Here is a 26,205-nt window from a genome sequence, read left to right on the forward strand (position 1 = left end):
ATCATACATCTTATCATTACAGGTACAAGTCTGGAACTGCAGCAGGACCGCATGGCTGACCCTTAAGTACCCCCGGGGCGTGGCTAAGGTAAGGAGGGGTTATTGGGCTAGGGTGGACCTTGGGGGCTGGCTTGTCCAGCCCCCCTGCTTCTAGCTCTGGATCAGAGGCAAGGCATTTATTCATGACAAAACCCCCTCTAAATGCCTGGCCGAGATATTTCTGTGTGGTGTGTACCTGAGGAGTCCTTTTCAGGAGGACGCCTAATTTTGATGTGAGATACGTGTGCTGTTTATTCTGCAATGGCTTTGTTAGAATGTCTGCTGTTTGCTCTTCCGTGTCACAGTGTATAACCTTCACAAATCCTATGTTCGCGAACTGCCTAACGTGCTTGTACTTTATGTCGATATGCCTCGACCTTTGACCCACCGCTTCAGCCTTAGATATTTCCATGGCAGCTTTATTGTCCTCGTGCATGATGATGGGGTAGTTTGGCTCGGCCCATATGTCAGCGAGCAGGTCATCAAACCAGACCAGGTTGTTGGCGGCTTTGGACAAGCAGATATATTCGGCCTCCGTGGTGGATGTGGCTACCAAGTCTTGCTTGCCTGTATACCAATGAACTGGGCTGTTGTTTAGAAAGAATATGTAACCCGAAGTGCTCCTTCTGCACTTTACGTCCCCAGCCCAGTCAGCGTCAGCATAGCACGTGAGTGTGGGTGTTGTGGTGTTCTCGGGCTCTAATGACAGGCAAGCCTCGGAAGTTTGCTTTAGGTACCTTAATACCCTTTTGATGGCCTCCCAGTGGTACACAGTGGGCTTACCCACATGTCTTGACAGCAGGTTAACTGGCAGAGCGATGTCTGGCCTGGTCCAGTTTGCAATGTATAGTAGGGAGCCTATGGTGGATCTGTATAATGTGTTGTCTTTGAACGCCTCAGCCTCATTATACATGTCCTTCAAGAAATCTGGTTGCATTGGCGTTTCACACCCCTTGGCGCTTGTCATGTTGCATTTATGTATTAGTTCCAAAATTTTATCCTTCTGTGACAGTTGAAAACCCTTGCTTGTTTTCGTGATCTGCACCCCCAAGTATTTGTCTACCTTGCCCAATACTTTTAATGTAAAATGTTTTCCCAGCTCATTGGCGAAGTTATTACATTTGCTGGCTTGATCACCGATGTACAATATATCGTCTACGTATATCAAAACATATTCGAGGGAGTTGTCTGACTTCTTGGTGAAGAAGCAGTTGTCGGCTGAAGTGGCTGAGAATCCCATGGATTTCAATGTCTTGGATAGGCACTCATACCAACGTTTCCCTGATTGTTTGAGTCCATACAAGCTTCGGTTTAAAATCCAGGTTTCTCCCTTTTTGATGCTTTGGCTGGGTGGCGCTCTCACGTATATCTCTTTGTCGAGCTCAGCGTGCAGGTAAGCGGTTTGCACGTCGAATTGGTGCACTTCTAACCCTAGCAGTGATGCGATTACGAGTGCACACTTCACGCTCTCGGCCCTGACTGTGGGGGAGTACGTTTCCGTGTAGTCATCAGGGTATTTCTGGGCGAACCCCTGTGCCACCAGCCTTGCTTTGTAGAGCGCTTTGTTTCCCTCTAGTGTTTTAACCTTGTAGACCCACCTAGTGCCTATGGTTGTCTTTCCTGTTGGGACTTTAGAGGGAGTGTATACGTTTAGTTCCCTCAGGCTGTCCATTTCCCTTTCCATGGCTTGTTCCCATTTCTCTCTCTCCTCATCCGGTAACCCCAGTACGTCCTCATATGTGTTGGGGGTTAGTTGGTTAGTGTGTAGGGATAGTATGTAGTTCCCTAACCTTTCTGGCTTTTTGCCCCTGTTTGCCCTGACTGGTCTGTCAGGAGGCGTCTCTGTGTCATGCATGTACCTAGCTTCTCTCTCGGTGAGTGAGTCCACTTTAATGTGCGGGTGGTTTTCCTTCCATCCCTTCACTGGTATTTCCTGTCCCTTGGGTTTGTTTTTTCCCTGTTCAGTGCCCCTTCCTGCTTGGTGTTTTATTTCCCTTTGATCATCCCCTGGTCCGTCCTTGTTAAGGGACACCTCGTTGAGGTGTATTTTGGACCAGTTAGCGTTTTCGTGAAAAACAGCTGTTCGTGATATTACGAAATTGTTGCTGTTGTCTATGAACCTGTATCCCTTCGTCCCCGGTTCATAGCCCATGAACCTCAGCCTCCTGGATACCCTGTCCCCCTTACGCCTGAGTTGCTTGGGGATGTGCACATCTGCTGTGACCCCGAATATGTGTAAGTGTGACACCTGTGGTTTCCTTTGGTACATTAATTCGTATGGAGTTTTATTCAGTACGCTGGACCATAGTCTATTTAGGGTATAATTTGAATAAATGAGTGCTTCGGACCAGAAATGCTGCCCTAGGCCGGCATCATCCAGCGCGCACCTCATCATGGTCTGTAGCGTTCCGTTTTTTCGTTCTGCCACGCCATTTTGAAAGGCGGAAAACGGAGAAGTCGTGTAATGGACCATCCCGCGTGCTTTTAGCCATCGCGAGAAGTCGCTTGATAAGAATTCAGACCCCCGGTCTGTCATTATTTGCCTGATTTTGGTGTTGTGCTGTGTCTCCACCCTCGCATAGAATTCCTTAAATTTTTGGAATACCTCATTTTTGTGTTTTAGAGTGTACATGAAGCCATAGCGGCTGAAGTCATCCACTATGGTCAGGAAGTACCTTTTCCTGTACTTGATGGAGGGCCTTAGTGGCCCCACTAGGTCCATGTGTACAAGTTGAAAGATTGAATTGGTTGTGCGTACTGACTTCTTGGGTCTTGGTTTGGTTTTTAATTTGGAGCCCTTACAAATAGAACACTCGAGATAGTTCTCACAATCCTTTATTTTTATACTTTCAGAGCATTCCAACATTTTCTGCACTACCGGAAAACTAATGTGTCCTAGTTTTCTGTGTAATAGGTGGGCACAGTTGTCATGCATCGGTTTTCCTATCGCTGGTTTCTCCTTCCTGGGTGCCCCCTGTTCACTGGGTTCATCGGTGGTGTGTGTGTGCTTAACCCCCTCTACTTCCTTACTTGCGTTGTCCGTGCTACTGGGTCTAACCCCTCGGTGATTGTTTACTTCTGGCTGTTTGTCCTTGGTTGGGTGGAAGAATGGTAGTTCCCCACTGACTACTACTTTCCCTATCCTTTTACCCCCTCTGGTTACCTGTGCCTTTCCTTCTTTGAAAGTCACCTCTACATTGTTATCCTTGCTCAGTTTTAGGGTGGCAAGGATATTATATGGTATATTTGGCACTAGGAGTACTCCCTGTACCACACCTATTCCTGGCACGTATGCGTTACCTTTGCCTGTTACTTGTACGTTATTCTGGTTAGCCACTTTCACTACGAAGCTTTCTCCTGTAAAGGAGGTTAGTAGATTGCGGTCATGTGTGGTGTGGTTTGTGGCTCCTGAGTCCAGTAGCCATGTGCCTTCCTCCTTATCTTGGCCTATGTGTCGTACTTGATCCCCTATGCCATACAGTGATCCAGTGTGGCTCTCCCTGGAACTGTCCCTGTGGTCTCTCCTGTCCCTAGGGCTAGGGGAATCCCTACGCCTGTGTCTGACCTCTGGTGAGCGTCCGCTAGTATGTCTTGCCCTTTGCTCTGGCCTATCTCTTCTATGTATCCTGTCTCCTGTATTTTTAGGACAGTCCCTTTTGTAATGGTTCCTTGACCCACATATATAACACTCTGTGTTGCTGTGGCTCCTGCCCTGTGGCTCAACCTTTCTGCTAGGTCTTTGCTCCCTGCGGCTTAGGGAGCGGTCCTTTCTGATGCAATCCTCTGATATTAGTTTGCTTGTTAGTAAGTCCAGTGAGAGCCTCCCTGTCCCTAGGTTGTCTATCTGCGTAATGAAGGTGTCCCAACTGGGGTCTAGGGAATTTACTATGATACTTATCATGGTCCTCTCGCTTATGACCTCCCCCCTTTGTGTCAGCTGGGCCCTAGTATTATTTAGGGATAGTAAATGCTCGCTCATGGGTGTCCCTGCCTTGAGTTTGGTGGCATAAAATTCCCTGGACAGCCTGGTGGTGCTGGCAACACTTTGGCAGTAAAACAATTTGTGCATTCTCTGTATTATTTCTAACGCAGTCAGGTGGTGTCTAATACTGGGGTAAATGCTGGGGGTAATGCTGGCAATGACAATACAGTAAGCTTTGTGATGAATGCAATCTAATTCAAAAGTCCAGGGTTTTTCTGGGGGGTCTGTAACCATAGATAATAGGTCTTCCTTAAGCAGGGTGGCCTGGAGTTGTTGATTCCAGTCCAGGAAATTCTCCCCATCTAGCCTCAGTTTGGGAAAGTCACTGGGCAAAGTCCCTGAATTGTAAGTTAAATTACTCACATTATGTCGCTGTCCATGGTTTCTCACGTAAGGATACTCGCAATAAGGCAGAGGAACGACTGTGGCAAGTCTGAACTGACTTGTCTCTATGTGTCTGCGTCGGTGTAGCTCTATGTCCTGTTCCGTTTCTCTTACAGGGGCGTGCTGCGCATGCGTGAGGTTCATTTCTCCCCAGTCGCCGTGGAGTGAGGAGCTCGTCCATGCTGCTCCCGGGTGAAGGCCCCAATCTTCCGGATGGGCCTTCAGTTCCTCTCCGGTCGGCCTTGTCTGCTCGGGATCGTCGCGGATCGTCGCCTGGAGTCTCAAGAAGCGGTGAGGATCGCCGGTGGGCGCTGGGAGTCACGTTGGGGCCGCGAATGGTCCCGGGTGGCCCGGTCTCGTGCGGATGCCGCCTGTGGGTGTCGGGCCGAGCCCCCTGCCCGCCGATGGACGTCCCCTGCCAGCGGATGGCCTCGCGGTCCACAGATCTGGTCCCGGTCGTCGGTCCGGTGAGTAGTCCCATCGCCCTTGGTGTCCCGTTTTTGTGGGTAGGTCCCTTAGGGGCTCTGGGTGGTCCTGGGTCCACGCGATGGTGGCTGCCTTCCCAGGGTGGGCGTCGGTGCCGGCCCTCGTCGCGCTGGGGTCCCTTTTGCTTTTCGGCCTGGCACCGGGGTGTATGGTCGGTATTTTCACCTTGTCCCCTAGGGCCGCGGTGATTAGTTCGATGGCTTTATTCACCTCGGGCTCGGTAGGCAAGTCTGTAGGTTTGGGTTTGGGGCTTTTGTGTTTTTTGTGGTATTTTTGGTCGGTAGTTTTTGAGTAGGCCCCGATTCCCGCCATGGGGTTTAAATCTCGGGAGTCTATTGGTGGATGGTCGGCCATCTTTGATGACGCCGTCTTCCAAGATGGCCGCCGTGAAAAGGGCGCGAAGTCTCCTTCGGCCTTTGCGGTAGGTTTTTGGTGGGGGAAATCTTCCCTTACCGGGTCTCCTTCGCTGTAATCGGATTCGTCCTCATCTTCCTCACTCGCTGCTTCGCAGCCTTTGATCAGGCTTCGGAGTTCCGCGATGAGGTCGTTGTTGCTTTGTGACGAATCTATCAGCTCGAGGAGTTTTCCTTTTAGGTCTTGCATCTCTTCCTTTGAGGTTTCGTGTTTCGTCCACCCCTCGTTGCTCCTGGCCGGGGTGGATGGGTGGTGGAGTAGGCCGCTCGTCTCGGGTGCCTCTCCTTGCGTGGTTTCGGGTTGGGCAGGTCGTTCTGCCATCCTCTTGGTGAATGCTCTGGTATTCACCCTGTCTGTCGTGGTTCCTTGCATGCTGTGGAGTATCAGGATTGGGCTATCAAACCATCCTCTGCTACCATATTGTTAATTATGTTCGAGGATCGTGCCCAATAACTCCATAGACAGGTTCTTGTTGAATCAATTACTGTTTATTAATCATACATCTTATCGTTACAGGTACAAGTCTGGAACTGCAGCAGGACCGCATGGCTGACCCTTAAGTACCCCCGGGGCGTGGCTAAGGTAAGGAGGGGTTATTGGGCTAGGGTGGACCTTGGGGGCTGGCTTGTCCAGCCCCCCTGCTTCTAGCTCTGGATCAGAGGCAAGGCATTTATTCATGACAGTAACCTTCCCATGGATTGGGGACGGAATGGAGATTTTAAAGTATTCTTCCCCTGCCACGCCCACCAAGCCACGCCCACCAAGCCATGCCTCACCCACTAGGCCACACCCACAGAACCGGTAGTAAAAAATTTTGAAACCCACCACTGGCTTGGATGTTACCTATTTGAGTAATGAAATATCTACTAGTAAACAACCAAGCTCAGAGAGCACCAAGGACCCCAATTCAACCTGGAGCTACAAATATTCTCTTCTAGTGGAATTTTAGATTTACAGAATTTTGGAGCAGTACTTCAGAGGCTTGATAGTCGGTGCAGCTCCAATCCTTGATAAAGCCTTCCAGGGTAGGGGCTCAGTCTAAAAGGGATATTGGATTCTTGATATGCAAAACAGTCTCAGGCTGGGATTTTGTTTTTATTTTTACTTCATATTTTGTTGAATGAGAAGTATTTATTTCCAAAGTTATTTGAAGTTTCAAGCATGAGAAACTCTGCACTTTTACAATTGATGCCTCGAAAATGGTTCCTGTAAGAGGAATCGATTATCCAGACCACGTTTCTGTCTCTGGGATCTTCCTTCATAAAAATAGAAGCATATTTATCTACTTAATCAATGACATGTTGAAACAGAGTATATCACTAGAAAGGAGCACATCATTTTTAACTGCTGGTTGAAAAACCTAAAGGATTTTACCTTATTGAGAGTGTCGAGAGCTTCCTGAGCAGCAATCAGTGCTGGTTCAGCTTTAGCCAAATCAGTTTCGCAAGCCCTTTGCTTTTCTGATACGTTCTGGGGAAGGAAATATGAATGTTTTTCAAGTTGTTTTGGAAAATGTATTTCTTAGTTCAGTTTTTAAAATTCGGATCCCCTCAAGATTCCCTTGTTAGATCAACAAAAAGTTTCCGTCATAAAGTAATGCTAAGAAAGAGAGTAATTGTGAACACCGCTGTGAGCAGTCTCAGAAGCTTTGTAATTGAAAATTTCCCAGAAGGAGAGTTCAGCTTTCAGAAAACCCAATGAATGAATTCAGAGGAACTGCCAAGTCTAAACAGAAGCACAAAGGGAAAATTGTGAAGAACTATCCATTCTATCTCCTCGCTATTGCAGATTCATCCTCATATAAGATTGGCATATCGTGCAATGCAATTTTCAGTGTCTATAGAGATCCTTTGTCATCCAGGTCATGGTTGTCCCAAAGGTGCTTTCTTTTAAAAGGCAGCTGGACTTTCTTGTTTTGCTTGAAGACGTTTCGCTTCTCATCCAAGAAGCTTCTTCAGTTCTGACTGAATGGAGGAGAATGGAAGGATTTATATTTTTTGCAGTCATCTGGTCAATAGCCCTCTTTCTGAGAATTGTTGAGGATACTTGGAGGTTTATATGTGCCCTCAGAGTCACTTGAATCCTCTAGTCTGCAATTTTTTCCCCTGAGGATCCATTCATATCCTGAACAAGAATGATTGCAAGGAATATAAATCCTTCCATTCTCCATCATTCAGTCAGAACTGAAGAAGCTTCTTAGATAAGAGGCGAAACATCTTCAAGCAAAACCAGAAAATCCGCTTGTCTTTTGAAAGAAAGCACCTTTGGGGCAGTTTTCAGTGCTTTAATACCCATTCGAGAGAGCATTCGATGTTAGAAACTGGATCTAGCCCAATAACTCAAAGACATAGCCCAATTCTTTTCAGTAGTTTTATTGTTGGTCTGTTGGTACTGGAGGTCACTGACCTTGTACCTTTCTCTTTCAGGTATACATCTGGAATCAACTGTGGAACATGTGGTTGGCCCTTTTGTATCCAGGAGGAGGGGTCAAGAGGTAAGGAGTGGTTACAGGGATTATGGGATATGTGGTTAGTTAACCCTTGAAGGACCGGGTGGTCAGGGAGAGGTAATAGTTAGGCATTTATCATGACAAAACCCCCTCTAAATGCCTAACTGGATACCAGGGGTAATGTATGCGCACATACAGGAAATACACAAGTACAGACATGAATTACAAGCAAACACGCATTTTTGACATTAGGTAAGCATGTTGTTTATGTGGTAGGGGTTTAGTGAGAATATCTGCTGTTTGCTCCTCTGTGTCACAGTGTACTGCTCTAATGAATCCTATCTCTGAAAACTGCCTGACGTGTTTGTATTTAATGTCAATGTGTCTAGAACGCTGACCTATGGCATCGGCCCTAGAGATCTCTATTGCTGCTTTGTTGTCTTCGTGGATAACTATTGGATATGAGGGTTCAGCCCAGATGTCGCAGAGCAGGTCATCGAACCATACTAAATTGTTTGCGGCCTTTGATAGGCAAACAAATTCTGCTTCCGTGGTTGATGTGGCCACCAGTTTTTGCTTTCCAGTGTACCAATGGATGGGGCAATTGTTGAGTAGTAGCACGTAGCCAGAGGTGCTTTTTCTGCATCCTATGTCCCCAGCCCAGTCAGCGTCAGCATAGCAGGTTAACTTTGGTTTCTCGGATGTTTCTGGTTCTAGGCAGAGTAGGGCATCCGCGCTGAATTTTAAGTATCTGAGTAGTCTTTTGATGGCGTTCCAGTGTATTAACGTGGGCTTGCTTACGTGCCTGGACAGTAGATTGACGGCTAAGGCGATGTCGGGCCTGGTCCAGTTGGATATGTATAGCAGTGACCCTATCGTTGATCTATACAATTTGTTGTCTGTGAAGGGTTCAGATTCCTCATACATGGTCTTCAGGAACTCAGGCTGCATGGGGGTCTCGCTGGGTTTTGCTTCGGACATGTTGCATTTGGACAGCAGCTCGATGATCTTTTCTCTCTGGGAGAGGCGGAAGCCCTTGTTGGTTTTTATCACTTGGACCCCTAGGTACCTGTCAATCTTCCCGAGTGACTTTAGGGAGAAGTGGCTACCCAGGTCGGTGGCGAACTTGTCACATCTGTCCTTGTGTTTGCTGATGTACAAGATGTCGTCCACGTAAACGAGCACACCTTCGAATGTGTTGTTTTCTCTCCTCGTAAAGAAACATTTGTCGGCTGAGGTGGCCTCGAAGCCCATGGATCTGAGGGCCTTGGCCAGGCAGTCATACCACCTTTTGCCTGACTGCTTGAGTCCGTATAGGCTTTTGTTCAGCAGCCAGGTTTGGTCCTCGCCTTTGTTGTATCCAGGCGGCGCCTTGACGTATATTTCTTTGTCCAACTCGGCGTGCAGGTACGCTGTTTGCACGTCGAACTGGAAGACCTCCAAGCCTAGGATGGTGGCTATCACCAGGGCGCTTTTGACGCTCTCCGCCCTGACGGTTGGCGAGTAGGTGTCTGTATAGTCTTCGGGGTATCTTTGGGCGAAACCCTGCGCGACTAATCTTGCCTTGTATAGGACCTTGTTGTCCTCTAATGTCTTGACCCTGAACACCCATTTGGTTCCTATTGGTTTTTTGTCCCCTGGAACTTGGGCAGGTGAGTATACCTGGAGGTTCCTTAGGCTTTCCATCTCCTTCTCCATGGCAGACATCCATTTTTCTTTTTCTTCCTGGGGGAGCCCGAGGATGTCCTCATATGAGCTGGGCGTGAAATGGGTGTTGTGGATGGTCATAACGTAGTCCTCTAACTTCTTTGGTAGCTTGTTTCTGGTTCCTCTGATTGGCCTGCTGGGGGTTGGTTCGGTTTCCTGCATGTTGTCTGCCTCATTATCCGTTAGGTCATCTATCTTCAGTGAGGGGTGCCCTTCTTTCCAACCTTTGACGCTTGCCTTGCGATGGTTGGCTTTGTGCCCTGTGACCTCTCTGACCTCCCTTTCCCCTTGGTCATGCTCGAACGTGACCCTATTGGTTGGGATGTCATTGGAGTGTACCCTCGACCAGTTTGCGTTTTCGTGGAAACTGGCTGATCTGGAAACCACAAAACGGTTATTGTTGTCGACAAATCTGTAGCCCTTTGTGCCCGGTTCGTAACCCACGAACCTTAACCTTTTTGATAATTTTTCCCCCTTTCTTCTTAGCTGCCTGGGAATGTGGACATCAGCTGGGGCGCCGAATATGTGTAAGTGAGCAATGTTGGGCTTTCTGTTGTATAGCATCTCATATGGTGTCTTATTGATAGAGCTTGACCACAGTCTATTCAGGGTGTAATTGGCGTAGTGTAATGCCTCTGACCAGAAATGCTGCCCCATCTCAGCATCCTCCAGGGCGCATCTCATCATGGTTTGCAACACCCCGTTTTTTCTCTCTGAGACTCCATTTTGGAAGGGGGAGAAAGGTGAAGAGGTGTAATGCGCTATGCCCTGCTCCCTCAGCCACCTTGTGAACTCTTTGGCCATGAACTCTGAGCCCCTATCGGTCATTATCTGCCTTATTCTCATGTTGTGTTGCATGTCTACTCTCCTGTGGAATTCTTTAAACCTTTGGAACACTTCATTTTTGTGTCTCAGGGAGTAGACATACCCGTACCTGGTGTAGTCATCTACAATCGTGAGGAAGAACCGCTTCCTATGTCCTACAGAGGGTTTCATTGGCCCTACCAAGTCCATATGCACCAATTGGAAGGGGTATTCCGTGGTTCGTTTGGATCCCCTGGGGATGGCTTTAACCTTGATCTTAGAACGCTTACAAACTGAACACTCCAAGTAGTTTTCGCAGTTCTTTACTTTGAGACCCTCGGTACATTCCGTCATTTTCTTTACAATGGGGAAGCTTATGTGTCCCAGTCTCCTGTGGAGGAGATGGGCGCAGTTATCATGCAGTGGCTTGCCGATAGATACGGACTTGCTTGTCTTCTCATGGCTACTTCCTGCCTCCTGCTGCACCCCCTCTGTTTCTGGATACTTATCTATCCTGTGGTTTGTGCTGGTATCAATGCCTTCTTCCTCTCTTGCATTGGGTGTGAAGTAGGGGAGTCCCTCGTGTATGGTTACCTTTCCTATCTCTTTCCCCTGCTTGATCAAGTATGCCTTTCCATCTTTAAACTTTATTTCTATATTTGTGTCTCGTGTTAGCCTCGTGATGGCCAGCACATTGTGGGGAATCTCTGGTATGTACAGTACCTCCTTTAAGTCCCCTAGCTGTGTGATGTGTACGTTTCCTTTCCCCACTACTCTGACCTTGCTTTGGTTTGCCACCTTTATCTCTGAGTCTATTTTTGTGAGTGAGTCTAGCAGCTCTGGGTTACAGGTAGTGTGACTTGTGGCCCCTGAATCTAGAAGCCATGAGTTTCTCTCTATCTTGTGTTTGTCATCTGGGTCATCGTGCCTGATCCCGTACATGGAGCCAGAGCTACTCTCCCTGGAGTGGTCTCTGCGCTCGTGGTGTTTCTTGGGGTTGGGTGACCATCCTCGCCCCCTTTCCTTTGGGTACCTGCGTTCAGGTGACCTTCCCCCTCTACTGTCGTGCTGCCCCCTATCCCTATGGTTCCTGGGGCAATCCTTTTTTAAGTGGTTCCTCGATCCACAAGCATAACATTCTGAGGTATCCCTGGCCCTATCCTGGAAATCCACCCTCTTTGTGGGTCTGGGGTCCCCTTTGGCTAGTTGGCGTTCCCTCCTCAGGGTGTCCTCTGCAACAAGCTGACTGGTCAGTGAGCCTAGTGTGAGGTATTGCATGTTGAGGCTATTTAGTTGGGTCATGAATATGTCCCAGCTGCTATCAAGAGAGTTTATGATTATGCTTATCATGCTCTCTTCAGTGATGATTTCCCCCCTCTGCATGAGTTCTGTCCTTGCAGCATTCATCTTTAAGATGTGCTCACTCATGGGGACCCCTGCCTTATGCTTGGTGGAGTGGAACTCCCTGGATAGTCTAGTGGTGGTGGCTCTGCTTTGGCTATAAAACAGGTTACATAATTTTTGCATAATATCATAAACAGTTAGATTGTCCTCAATAGATGGATACATAGCGGATGGAATGGAGGTTAACATGATGCAAAATGCCCTGTGATGAATGCAGTCAATTTCCAGTGACCAGGGCTTTTGGGGAGGTTTGTTAGCTAGGAACAGTGCATTCTCTCTCATGAGAGCAACTCTTAATTGTTGGCTCCACTCTATAATATTACCCCCATCTAACTGCAGTTTTGGCAAATTGGCATAATTTGCCCCAGAAATGTTAGTAAGGTTACTTACTGGGGGGAGCTGTCCATGGTCCAAGTTGTGATTAAATTCACAATAAGGCTTTGGGATGTCTGTGGCCATTCTGTACTTGCTTGGATCTATGTAACTTGCTTCTCTTATTACAGGCAGGTACTGGGCATGCGCGAAGCTCATTCCGCGCTGGAGTCCATCGGGTGAGGTTCCTGTTGCTGGAGCTCCCAGGCCTAGGCCTAGGCCCGTCGGTGGGAGGCTGGACCCGCCTCCGGTGGGTCCGAAGATCCCTCCCTGAGGTGGACACCACTGCTGGATGGCCGGATCCCCGGCGAAGAAGGGCAGAAGGTGAGGGGGCGACGCGGTCGTAAGTCGAGGACTTTCGCGGGTCGGCGGCGCGGCAGCAGCGGAGGTCGTAGGTTGAGGACTTCCTGCTCCCGGCGGCTCGGCGGCAATGGCGGCGGCGGCGGCTGATCCTCCCTCGTGGTCGCTGGTCCCTGGTCGCGTGGACTGGCCTGATGGGTGTCGTGGCGTTGGTGAGTAGCCGGTCCTTCTCTTCTGCCTCGGGCCTCGCGTTGTCGGTGTAGCGGGTGGTGAGTTCGAGTCCTGCGGTTGACTTTTCCTGCAGGCGGGCGGTCTTTTGTGCCGGTTGCTGGTGCGCGCGGAGTTTTTTGTGGGCTGTGCCTCGGTTGCCTGGTCTCTGTTGGTTGTCCTGGCCTTCTTGTGCCCCCCGGGATTTTTCTTCGATTTATTGAGTGTCGCGGGAGGCTCGAAAGCAGAGCCTAGGGCAGCGGTGATGGTCTCGATTGCCTTTTGCAACTCGAGATCGGTGGGCGTTTTTCTCTTTGTTATTGCGATCTCTTCGTGGTCGCTTTCAGAGTTGGGCTCTTCGTAGTCACTTTCTGAGTCTCCCTCGTCTGTTTCGGGGTTCGGGCATTTTCGCGCCAAGGGATTCAAATCCTGGCTTCCCATTGGCTGGTGCTCGTCCCAAGATGGCCGCCGGGAAGGGGGCGCGGAGATGGATTCTGCCGGTTCAGGGTCATCGGGTTGGGGTGGCTTACCCTTTTTTGTTGGCTTTTCTTTCTCTGTGGTCTTTGGGGCCTCGATCGCTGCTTCTTGTTGCTCGAAGAGGCTTTGAAGGTCCGCGATGAGGTTTTCTTTGTTGCTGTTTCCCTCCATCAGTTTCAGGATGGAGAGTTTGAATTTATTCATTTTCTGTGCTGTTTCTTCTTCCGGGGCGATGATTTCCTTGGATGGCCCCTCTTCATCTGATTGTGAGTCCAGGCTGGAGTCCTGTTCGCTTCCAGCTTCTGTCTCCTCCATGGCTGTGGCTTCGGTTGCAAGCTTCTCAGCCATCTTCTTGGTAAGAGCTCTGGTCTGTGCTCTGTTTGCTTCTTCAGGATAGGTGTTGGGTTCAGTCATTGTCTGGAGTTATGGGCAACCGACCTCTGCTACCATTTTGTTAGAAACTGGATCTAGCCCAATAACTCAAAGACATAGCCCAATTCTTTTCAGTAGTTTTATTGTTGGTCTGTTGGTACTGGAGGTCACTGACCTTGTACCTTTCTCTTTCAGGTATACATCTGGAATCAACTGTGGAACATGTGGTTGGCCCTTTTGTATCCAGGAGGAGGGGTCAAGAGGTAAGGAGTGGTTACAGGGATTATGGGATATGTGGTTAGTTAACCCTTGAAGGACCGGGTGGTCAGGGAGAGGTAATAGTTAGGCATTTATCATGACATTCGAAAGAAGCGGATCTGCAGGGAACAATGTGTGGCTTCATGGCTAAATTCTTTAGTATTTTTAATACACAAATTCTTAGCTTAATTTGGTGCCAAGTTTTTGTTATTAATATTTGGAATAGTAACTGCTTTAATTTGGTTTTTTATGTCTTTTTTACTGATATTATTTTAATTCTTGATTGGGAGCTACTCAGAATTTGGTATAAGATGGGCAGCTATATGAACATTTAAAATAAATAAATAAAGGTAACAGAGTACACTGTAGCAAATTCACCAATAATATCAATTTCTCATATTTGTTTAAAGCATATAATCTTATTTTAAAAATTATGACCTCTTCTTCCTAATACAGTGTCTTCTAATGAGCAAAACTAGTTAGTGGGACTTGGGGCAAAGGGCAACTGGTTAAAAAAAAACTATTGTGGGTTATACATATAATTAATGTTAAAGTGGTTGGTTAGAGATGATGAGAGCTAATCACCATTGAGGAACAATATCTTGGACAACTAACCTATCTGTCAATGACTACTTCAGCTTCAAACACAACAATACACGAACATACAATAGATACAAACTTAAGGTAAACCGCTCCAAATTTGATTGCAGAAAATACAACTTCAGCAACAGAGCTCTGGTAGCGCAGCAGACTAAAGCACTGTTATTAACATCAGCTGCCTGCAATTACTGCAAGTTCAAATCTCACCAGGCTCAAGGTTGACTCAGCCTTCCATCCTTTCTAAGGTAGGTAAAATGAGGACCCAGATTGTGGGGGCAATAAGATGACTTTGTATACATATACAAAAGTATGAAGGCTATTGCTTAACGCATTGTAAGCCGCCCTGAGTCTTTGGAGAAGGGCGGCATATAAATCAAATAAAAAAAACAACAAAAAAACAGAGTGGTCAATGCCTGGAATGCACTACCTGACTCTGTGGTTACTTCCCCAAACCAAACCCCCATAACTTTAACCTTAGACTGTCTACTATTGACCTCACCCCATTCCTAAAAGGTCGGTAAGGGGTGTGCATAAGTGCACAAACGTGCCTACTGTCCCTGTCCTACTGTCCCCATTTATTCGTATCCTTATCCTGTATTCATAATCATGTTTATACTTATATCTATTATCTTATACATATTTGACAAAAATAAATAAATAAATAAACCAATGAGGGTGACAGCTAAATTCTACTAGCAACCCTGATCTATGAAATGGATCCCTGTCTTGGCTTACATGATCAGAAACTACCATAATAAACCACTGGCCTCGCTTGATTAAAAAAAAAGATGCCAGGAATTAAAGCAAAACAAAATAAAACAAGGTGTCATGTAGTTCCTTCCAGGTTTATAGATAGAAAATGTGTCTCAGACCAGTATTTCATTCTTGCATAGGCCCCCATATGCATTCTTTGCTTAATTGGCAGCTTTCTCTTTCTACCACTTTTACAAGGTGAGCAACTGCCAGGGCCAAATCAAATCAAAATTTAAAAAAACCTTACCAAGTTAATGACTTGCACTTTGAGTTCCTCTTCATCAGCAATTGCTTTTTCCCTGCTCACTTTCTCCGTTTCAACTCCTACCACATGAATCAGTTTGTCAGCATCTTCATTCTTGTGCTTAAGCTCCAGCTCCTGAACAGCGAGTTTGGCTTTCAGATCATCAACCTATAAAATTCCACAGGAAGACAAACTCTCAAATACATGTATGTTTACAGCTACTCCTCCTGATGAAATATGTTTGATTTCTTGCATTTACTTTTTCTAACCTCTTAGAAATGGATTCTGACCACATGGGATTATTTCAGAGAATAGTTGTTCTTAAAATAATCAAATCAAATCAAATCAAATCTATAGATCAGGAAGATGGAAGAAGAGGAAATTGTGGGAAGTAGATTGTGACACACTGGCACACCTAAAAACCTTACTTACATCATTGAAAACTGTGGGTCTATGGTATCTTAGTGGTATCTTAGTATTCCATATGCATCCTAGTAAAATATGAAATATTTATCCCCAATAGTGCTAATACCTATTCAGGAAATCTAAGCATCTATCACTTCCTCTAAGCAAACCAAGTAAAATCATCCTGATAGAGTAATGCTTGTGTCAACTCGTGAAGCTTTCCTGCCCTGCTCCCAAGTTGCCATAGGCAGGGGGATGTGAAATCGTGCCTCACACCTGTACTGAGGAATTCGCACCTCAGTCAAAACACATCCTAGCCGGCTGAAGTGAAGGCCATCTCCACGGAGATCTGCAACAGCCAGAGGGAGTGACTTCTACAACCCATGAAATTGCTTTGTTGGGGAATGTGATTGGTGACACACCTTGGGGGGGAGGGGGAAACAGGGTCAGAGGCAAGGCACGAATTGAGTGAAGTCAGAACTGGCTTCGCTTGGTTCGTGCCGACATGGCACTCCTAATAAACAACTGGATTTTTCTTGCTAAATAACTTGAGACTCCTGATTATTATTAGGGCATCTAATAATGTCAGCTTGAGCATTTCTGCCTACTCTGCATGATTGGCTTAGAATTCTTGTTTTCTTTGCAATTAATAACATTTTTTTGGAGACTGGTTAAATTCAGAAAGAGTCTCAAAAAGAAAAAGTGAAGCAGCTTTTCACCAGCCAAAATTGACTCGCATGTGATTGCTTTTAATAGACCCCAAAAAGACCCCAAAAATAGGACATTCTTAAATGGCATATGCAGCTTCCCCCACCCCATCCCCCTTCTACATTTCTTTGGAGCCAGAATCAACTCAGGCAATAATGAGAATGCCATAATCCCACTATTTCCATGCCAGATATTCAAAGGCATTCTGAAGAGGATTTGTGGCTGGCTTCAGGTCTGGCAACACAACATGATGAAAACAAGTAGAGAAACTCAGTGTCCTGTCCCAAACCACTGCACACCCTGCAGCAGGAAAATCTCTTTAACTGTACTGCACAGGAAAGAAAGCAAATGAAAAACAAAGCAAACCCAGGAGCCTGACCCTTGGAAATCTGTTCATCCAGCAGACGAATCCGTATTAGTTTTATGGGGGATTTGTGCTCAGTTCTGCACTCAGCAGTGCAAATCCATCAAGGTAGCATTTCCCTTACAGGACTTACATTCAGAAACCAGGAAGAGTGTCCCCCTAAAGAGGAAATGTAGCCACAGAATGTAAAAAAAAAAAAAAAAAGCAAAACAAAAACAAAACATTTGCCACTCTCTGAATTACATGTTGATAAAATAGCAGGAAATCAGCCCAACTCTCCAACGCTGTTAATATCAGGAGACTGCATAGGACTGAAGTTGCTTTCAAACTACTGCATAATCTTTGTATGGAAGCATCTTTTTTCCTCTAGACATCCTCCCCACCTCCCCATCCCTAAGATAAAAGAAAACAAGGCTCAGTCCATTGCAGCAGCCTTTAGACGGAGATTTTGAATATTTCCTCCATCCATATACAATCAAGTGTCTCCATCTCCATTTTTCTGCTATGGTACTCAGGTTCCTTACCTCCTAGCCTGATTAAGCTTTTTAAAAAGAACAGATGGGTGGGGTGGAAATTACTCAGCTCCAGGCGGTATATAATTTTATGCAGTAGATTATTGCAGTGGCAGTGGAATATTAGACAGTGGATTAAAGATAGTAGTCGAATGTGACTGCTCATCTAGAAATTTTCAGTTACATGTAATTATCTTTAGCATATTATGGGAGAACATGACATAATCTTAGAGAAAAAATATTTCCCTATAGAATAGATTGGAATTTCAAGACTAAATAGAGAATTTTTGTGCCACTCAAATTCTCCAAGACTAAAATAAATCAGCCAAGACACTTTCTAGATGGATCTTGTTAAACCTGAATTGAAATAAGCAATCACTGTATGGTAATCCTCTGTAGGCAGCTAACGAGAGTTCCACGATGAGATCTGAAAATGGCTATAACCAAGAACATCCAATTTGCCCACAAACCTGTGAAGCTGTACTCTGGAGTTTCATTAAGCCATTCTCCAGCCTCTCAATTTTAGCAATCAGTTCTTTTCTTTTTTTGGCTAGGAGGTTCTGGTAAAGTTTGATCTGTTCCAGGAAGGTCTTTGGGGTGGTATAATTATAACGCCTTTCAGTAGCCAGGTAGGTCTTGGACATTTCGTTGACGGTTGTATGGACGAAGGACATAAACAGGCTGATGGAGGTTTTAACTCCAGGCTGCAAGAAGGACCAGAAAATATCAGGCCAATTTATGCAACAGCAACTTTGTTCTCCCTTTCCCCCTCCCCACTGTTCTTTTTGTAATTTAGAAGGGTTTTTTTTGATCACTATCTTAATTAAATTAAGATTTGATTATATCGTTTATCATTTTTCACTAGCTGTAACAAAATCCACACATTTCCATACAGGCAATGCTGGGAATTTCCCTCCTGGGTAAGTCCCAGGCCCAATTGCTACTTGATAAGGCTACGTTTGCCTAAAGGGAAACAAACTTGGTACCAAACAGGGAATAATGGGAAATTATTTGAATAAAGTTGGTTGACTGCCAGATAGCTTTTCCAACCATTCAGAAACTCTGCATTTGTTAACTTGAAGGAACTTTACTTGATCAATTTCAACGTTTCATTACTTATATTTCACTGTTCCTCCTTCCTCTAATTTCCCTACAACAATCATGCTGGGAGATGGCGGTTCTTTCCCAGAGAGATTCCATGTTGGAAAGTGGATTTGAATCTCGGCCTCATCGATCCTAGCTGAACACGGCCTCATCGATCCTAATTCAACACCAACACCATCTTCACCAAATTACTACTCTCTTGCTCTGTCTTCTAAACAAATTTGGACACTCTACAGGAAAAATTAAAATACAGTTAACTCACCTTAATTAGTTCAGGTTATATATATAATGAGCATACTGAGCATGGAACAAAGGCAATAATTTGTCTAAGTTTGAATGAAAAGCATTTATTTGGGTTCTTGTCTCTGCCTAAAGTCAGTGAACCCTGTAACATTAAAAACTGCACATCCTGAAAGGCACCAAATAAACAGGCAACTCAGAGGATGCATGCTTTACACCTAATTGCGTTTTGGAAATTTTAGCTTCAAATACTACTATGACATGCAGTTGATAAGTTAATGTTATACTGCGGATTTGAGGTTTTGCATGCCCCACATTCCTTTCTCTAAGAATCTGATATAAACACTGTGGTATAAGAAACAGAATTATTAATACTAAATGTACTTAGGAAGAGAAAGCATGTATAGCAAAGAAACACAGACATAAAGGCTCTGGTCAATATTAGCATTTTTGACAAGTCCCAGGAGAACACTGATGCTAATGCTATACACAAATAAAATTACATTGGGCTTATACTGCAGTTTTTAAAAATCTGGAATATATGTCAAATGAAAAATAAATAAATGTATCATGCTCTTTCCAGGAAACAAAAGCTCCAGGCCAAAATCTATAAAGCGGTATTTTCAAGCCAACACTATGTGAAGCAGAAACTATAACATAAAAGAGAGACATAATGACAGAAAGAGACATGGAATATATAACTGCTTATGTAGAAAATATCCATATTGGCATCAAAATCCTGCAACAGCTAGTAAAGAGGCAGTCACAACCCTTCCCAAGGTTGGACAATTGGTAACTAAGCAAACAATATCTTTTTTCTTATTAAAGCTAAAGGCTTTCCTTGACTTCATGAAGCCTGTTTCCAAGATTTCTTGTCCTTTGAGCAATTCTATTAACATTTGCAATAGAGTAAATCTTTTATGCTCTATAGCAGTGATGGCTAACCTTTTTGTCATCGCGTGCCAAAAGCAGAGGGGGCGTGGGGGGGAGGGTGTCATACGTGCCCACACCCATAATTCTATGCGCCCTGACCCCCAGTGCATGTGTGCGCAACCCTCCCTCCCCTGCCTTTTGGCATATGATGGCATGGTGGGCCCGGACCGGAAGTCGGCAAATGGGCCGTTTCCAGCTTCCAGAGGGCCTCATTGGGGGTAGGGAAGGCTGTTTTCACCCTCCCCAGGCTCCTAAAAAGCCTCTGGAGCCTGGGGAGAATGAAAAATGGGCCTTCCCCACCCCCACGGAAGCCCTCTGGAGGCCAGAAACAGCCTGTTTCCTGACTTCTGGTGGGCCCAGAAGGCCCAAAAATCAGCTGGCCAGAGCACATATGTGTGCTGGAGCTGAGCTCATGTGCCTGCCGATATGGCTCCACGTGCCACCTGTGGCACACGTGCCATAGGTTTGCCATCACGGCTCTATAGGCTTTATTTTTAAGTAAACTTATTAAGAATTGCATTCTAATGTATATATTGCATTTATAAAAACATGCAATAATTATATATTCCACATTTTAGTTAATTTTCCGGCATCACATGCCTTAACCATCAAAATTGCAGGAGACATAAACCTGACTGGCTAGAAATTAAAAGGCTTCATCATGGAGATACAAAATGTGCTAGGAGGATATGTATGTGATGTAGTTAAGTACCTGTGGGGAAATGCCCCAACTCTAATAAAATTTGGGAAGATCAAAGATGGCTACTCTTGAAGCACTGCTTTATATCTTAAATGATTATCTGAAACAAACATTCTGAGCAAAATAAAGGTTTTCAAAATGACAAGCTGGTGTTGAGAAGACTCCTGAAGACTCTTGAACAGCCAAGAAAATAAACAAATGGCTCCTTGTACAAATCAAACCAGAGTTCTCACTTGAGGCACAAACAACGAGACTCTAATTATCTGACTTCAGACACATTAGGCAAAGACCCATCTTTCTGGAAGAAGGTGTACCTTCTGGGGAGGTAGAAGGAAAGAGAAGATGACCAACAAGGTGGACGAATTCAGTTACAGTGGGCAATAGATGCACTGTTGGAAGGCCTGAAGGACTTGGCAAGGAAAAGATAGTTTTGAAGAAAATCTATCTAGATGGTTGCTAAGAATTTGCACCAACCTGATCATATATAATTAATTATTCAATCTGTCATATATATATTTTTGTCAACTGTTCTATAAATTGATGAAAAAATGGTTGATTGTGAAATACACAGTGATCTTTCTTAATGACCTGATCTTGCTTAGTTTCTGAATCCAGACAACTTTGAACTCTTTTTGTGAGTGAACTCACTCTTTTTGAACTGAGAGGCACACTTGGTTTGCATCCCAAAACTGAGTAGAACCAGAAAGGATTTTCAACCTCAGTCTATCATATTAACAATGACAATGTGGTGACGAAGCTTAGATTGACTCTGGGGATTGTAATTAAGGTTTGGGAGGGGAGCATGGGTTGCTCACCACAGTCTGAAGAGATAGAGGGAATGCCATTTGAAAAAAATCAGGAATAAAAGTTCTAGGCAGAAAAACAAAACAAAACCATAATGGAACATTGGCAAAAAAAATTGGTTCTATTTAGTGTCAAGAGATATTGCGAATACACGGTGTTTACTTTTTTTGAAAATGGATGCATACCTCAATTCCTTCAATCTCCTCAAGGAACCTTCCACTGACAGACACCAAGGCATCTTCAGGCCATTCGTGAAACCAGTCAATAGCTGTGCAATTTACTACAGCAGGGAATTTTCTAGCCCTCACACGGAGAGTAGATCCCACAGGAGAGAAACATAGGATTACCTGGGGAGGGAGTGAAAACTCGTCAATGTGCATAATCACTACTATTAATTACTTAAGAGCTTTTACTACTCAAATGTTATTGGGGAGTCCCTGTACATCTCTTTATAACAAATTTACACCTGAAAAATACTCTCCCTATTAGAATGGCTACTGTAGATATTCCTACCTTCATTTGTACAATACTCAAATGTTGACTAAAGCATTTTCATATTGCCACATGATACAAAACCGTAAATTATTATTTTTTTACATCAACAGCCCCACTCAAAAGATAGAATGTTCTCTCCTTCCATCAGTCATGCAATAATAAAGAATATTAATTTAGATATTATTAGTTATACACGCATTTGACTTTTCCTTTAAGGGCACAAGGTAGAGTGCATCTTTCATCTCTTTCACTTTAATCTTCACAAAAATCTTGTGAGGTACTGTAGGTTAGGCTGTGAATAAAGGCAGTGTTTGCTCGTTGTTAACCCATAAACCATGATTTACAAACCCCAGTGCCTTCCTTTCATAATGCTTTGCACAAACCAACAAACCATATGATTGTGTAAGCTAGTATGTTGAACCTGGTAACTCATTAGCCAAAACAATTTGTGGCTGAATAGAATTTGAACTCATCCAACTTCTTACCTTTAATTGTTTTCGGACTTTGTCAATGAAAAATCTCCAGCTGTTTTCACGAGTATCTGGCAAGCCCATAGATTTTACCTGAGGCCTCATGGAGCTAATAATATTTTCCACTTCATCATCCTGAAATAGCCCTGGAATCTCACCAGATGCCAAGAGATCATTGATCAAAACCAAAAACTGTTCTTCAGCAACCTGTGAGTCTGTCATAAGAAAAACGGTAGGGGTATTCTTCACAGCAGATTTGATGTACTGGGAAGCCAGATCAGCCTGAATCACAGAACAAATACTTGTCAGTTTAGCACCCTTTCTATTTCTTTTCAAAGGTGAACAATTTTAAAAAATGCTGAATTTGATGTAGAAAACTTTTTGACAGTATTATGAAAGCTGGTTAATGATGTTTAGGGCAACATTCCATTTCCAAAATCATAGTCATATTTGTGAAGTAGTATCACTGTGTGAACGTTTCTGATTTTGATTCAGAATAAATCTTACTCAAAGTTGTCTCTGCTAATAAATTTATGTGAAAGCAACCAACATGTTCCCCAATGGTCCCGAGGTGTCACCCTTATAATGATAATGATAAACTCAGAAATGTTGGTTTGTTACTATGTATAATTTGTCAGGTAGCTGGACCCAGCATTTATCTTCAATTTTAGGCCTCTTTGTACCATTTTTGAAGTTTGCTAATATATGCCTGGACAAATTGTCCTCACCTTGAGATCTGGAATGCCATAGCCCTTTTTCAGAGTGATCTGAAAGACGTCCAGAGAGCTAATGTAGGCAGCCAGTCGAGACAGACTTTGCTTGCCACTGCCTCCAACCCCCACGAGCAAAGCATTGCCTCTAGGAGACTCTAGGATGCGATTGATCCTACAGATATGGGACACGGCATCTTCAAACAGCACCTGCAGTAGACAAAGAAGGCCTGTCCCTGGTTTCCACCCAACAACATGGAGAAGACCAAAACAATAGAATTAGATTCTACCTCTCCTTAAGAGGGCCAGGCAGGCAAAGCTGAGTGGCATTTTAAATGGTGAACAAAGCAAAAGTTGTAGTACAGTATAATCCTCAAGATAGGGCAACACATTTAAGACCCCTGACTCCACCCCCGACAAGAAAAACAAAACAAAACAAAACAAAACAAAACAAAACAAAACAAAACAAAACAAAACACAGAGGCTCTGCCGAGTTCCATTCACTTTGTTTCACCCTCCCCAGCCAATAGTAGCCTTTTCTTTCTTTTTGTGGACTCAACCTTAATTGCAGCATCAAGTTTACTCATGCCTTATTCTCATCCTAATCTGAACCATATTCTATTTGATGCTTCTGGGTTCTGGGAATAAAAACAGTCCATACAACATTTTTATCTTGGCCACTGACCCATCCTCCAATTTCCATCATATAATTTATGGTTGTGCCTATTAATTATTCACTAACTCCTAACTTCATCCTCAACCTTTTAAAACTATGGATATTTGGCAGGATTCTAAGGAATCATGATTTTTTTTCCCTATTCCATTTTTTTAAAGACCTGGAGCCCCCCAAATTTAGCAGTGCCTGTAAAATTACAGCATTATTCAAAGTTGTCTCAAAATTCATTATCTATGAGATTACTGTAATGGGGGAAAGAAAAGAAGGAAATAAACAATAACAACAAACAGAAACTCTACTTGGTTAGGGCGTAAGGGTGTTTGGGTAATGTGATGTAGCCTATTATGCTTAACATTAATTTGTGCCTGATTCTTTCCACCATCAGTGAATGCTATGGCCAGAAGCATCTTTCTATGGTTTGCAGGTTGCTGTGTGATGCAAGAGCTTGTTCCAGCTCAAAGAAGCAGGAAATAAAATCAATAAGGAAGACTAATCTAAATAAAAAATAATGCCTTTACTAGAAAGAAGCAACTTTTTCTCCTCCAAATGTTTAAAGTTTGAGCTAGAACTGCTATACCTCTAAGCCTGTAGTTAATGAGCTGTGGTGGTGGAGTTGTTAGAATGCAGTATTGCAGGCAAATTCTATCCACAGCCAGGAGTTTGATCCTTGATGGGGCTTGAGGTTGGCATTCTTTCAAAGTCGGTAAAATGAGGACCCAGATTGTTAAGGGCAATATGCTGACATTGTAAACTGTTCTGAGAGACCAGTATATAAGTCTAAGTGCTATTGCTATTGCTAATGACTTTGTATTATGGAAATTGTAATAAAGGCATAAATTAGTTTATCCTTGCTTTGTGTGCTCAGCAGCAGTATTCTCTCTCTGGTTCAGCTCCAGTTTCACTTACCAAATTCATCACTGCATTGACCTCATTGTAGCTATCCAAGGCTTCCACAAGCAATTTATTCAAACTCTGTATATTGGAAACAGCCAAATACTTTGGATCTCCAATGCCTTGAGCAAAGTGGCAAAAAACGTTGGGCTTTGCAAAGATAATATTTTCACCCAGATCCTGCAAAAAATATATATACAAAAGAATGCATCATAAACTGAAGCTACCTTTTATCCACTCATCAGCTGCTTTTTAAGTTTGGATTTATTTGAAACATCTAAAACAACATTTGGGATTAATTCTCTAGGGCTAGCCTGCAAGTAAAGTCTGGAGAGACATTTTGGCACAAGAGAAATTAATTAGCACCTGAGAGCTCAGCTCTTTGCTCTACCTAGACATAACATTTCAGCGTTCCTAATTCAATGAAGCCTTTGAAAACCTGTATATGGTTGTTGTGGTCCACCAGCAGCCTGCGGAGCTGGCAGCAGAGTTGGACAGTGAGGAGGTTGGGGAGGAACATGGGCCAGTCCTGGAGTCTGGGGAAGGCTCAGACAAGGCCTCTGCATCAGAGGCAGAGATGGGGCCAGAACCATCTGGGAGTTATGTACTGCCTTCAGAGCCTCCGGAATCGGACATCAGCAAGGCAGAGGAGCAGGGGGAACCTGTTCCCAGTGCACGCATGCGCAGAGCTGCCAGAAGGCAAGAACAGTTAAAACAAAAGGGACGACTTGGGAGTAGGGCTTAGAGATGATTAGCCCCTCCCATAAGACATAAAGGAGGAGCAAAGGCATGTGAGCCTTTGCAGGAAGCAACTTTGTTCATTCTGGTAGGTTTAAATTCTGAAGCTCCGTTTTGACTCTGTGCTCCATGTGGCCTTGGAAAGCTAATTGCCAATTAGGTTTTTGACAGCGTGTCAAGAGAGATAAAGGTGGGTGCTTATCAGCCTTATCCCGAAGGACTGTGGCAGGCTCCTGTTGGACTTGGATTCTTTACAAGCTATTTGTGACTCATTACAGGCGATGAATGAACAGAATTCACAGCCGTTGAAATAAAAATAGAGTTTTTGGGACTAATTGTGTGCTTTTTACTGTCTCAGGAAGCCTAGGTCAGAACAATGGTATTTTAAAGCAAGCATATTCCTATATCAGATTAATTAACGTTTAACTACTAATATTGGAAAAGTACATCCTGGTTGAGTCCAAAATCACTTTTGAATCTTGAGGGTGGAGGTGGAGAAGTAGCATCAACAGTTCCTTTACCTCAAAGAATTTCTTGCAATTTGCTGTCATGACCCGGGTATAGGTCTCTTGATCTTTATCTTCTACAAGTTTGTCATAGTAAACCCTCTCTGCTTCATGCAGCCACAGCCGGACCAGGTCTGATGGTATTTTGAGGCACTCATGAGTGGAGAACAGGAGTCCCTGGCAGAGACAAAAAGATCAGGGTTGCTTTCTCCTGGGTATGTTCCTACGGCAGGCCCTCTGCCACTGTTTTCTGAGAGCATCTTTAATGCAGTCCATCTCTATAACAATATTCCATATCTTTCCAAGGCCATAGTTATATTACCCATTCTCTCCCCCCCCCCCAAAATCTGGGGATTAGTGTCCAATATTCTCAAAGGGCACGGCAGAAAAGAACTCCCACAGTCAGAGGCAGAAGGAAGCCGGGAGCAGGTGACATTTAAAGACCTATATGAACTAAGCTGGAATAAACCTGCAGACTTCAAATCTATGTATTCTTTGACTGAATTGAGCATTGTGGCTGAAATTGCAGGTATCACTTTTGGGTGAAATTTCTCTCTAACATTTTCGAAGGTCTTAAGAAATGAGGGGCTGCGGTCACTCTGACCTAAAATGATCAGGCTGAAGTTGACACAATGAGCCTTGTAAACACAATGATAATAAGCACAGTAAAGATGGTAACCAAAAAAAAAAAAAAAGG

At 44.4% G+C, this 26,205-nt stretch overlaps 1 protein-coding gene across 1 annotated transcript in view; it reads right to left on the reverse strand.

The window, feature by feature from the left end:
- Nucleotides 1-26,205, reverse strand: part of DNAH17 (dynein axonemal heavy chain 17) — a 135,903-nt gene that overhangs the window by 41,402 nt on the left and 68,296 nt on the right. The window contains exons 51-58 of the mRNA XM_070937666.1: nt 25,524-25,685; nt 24,280-24,444; nt 22,716-22,907; nt 22,003-22,269; nt 21,208-21,369; nt 17,712-17,945; nt 15,256-15,420; nt 6,680-6,775 (exon numbers count right to left, since the gene is read on the reverse strand). Coding sequence (XP_070793767.1) covers nt 6,680-6,775; nt 15,256-15,420; nt 17,712-17,945; nt 21,208-21,369; nt 22,003-22,269; nt 22,716-22,907; nt 24,280-24,444; nt 25,524-25,685 — 1,443 coding nt within the window. The remainder of the gene's footprint in view (nt 1-6,679; nt 6,776-15,255; nt 15,421-17,711; nt 17,946-21,207; nt 21,370-22,002; nt 22,270-22,715; nt 22,908-24,279; nt 24,445-25,523; nt 25,686-26,205) is intronic.

This window comes from Pituophis catenifer, unplaced genomic scaffold (genome assembly GCF_029215685.1).
Source record: "Pituophis catenifer annectens isolate HBS135680 unplaced genomic scaffold, rPitCat1.0.hap2 SCAF_2, whole genome shotgun sequence".
Classification (NCBI taxonomy): Eukaryota; Metazoa; Chordata; class Lepidosauria; order Squamata; family Colubridae; genus Pituophis; species Pituophis catenifer.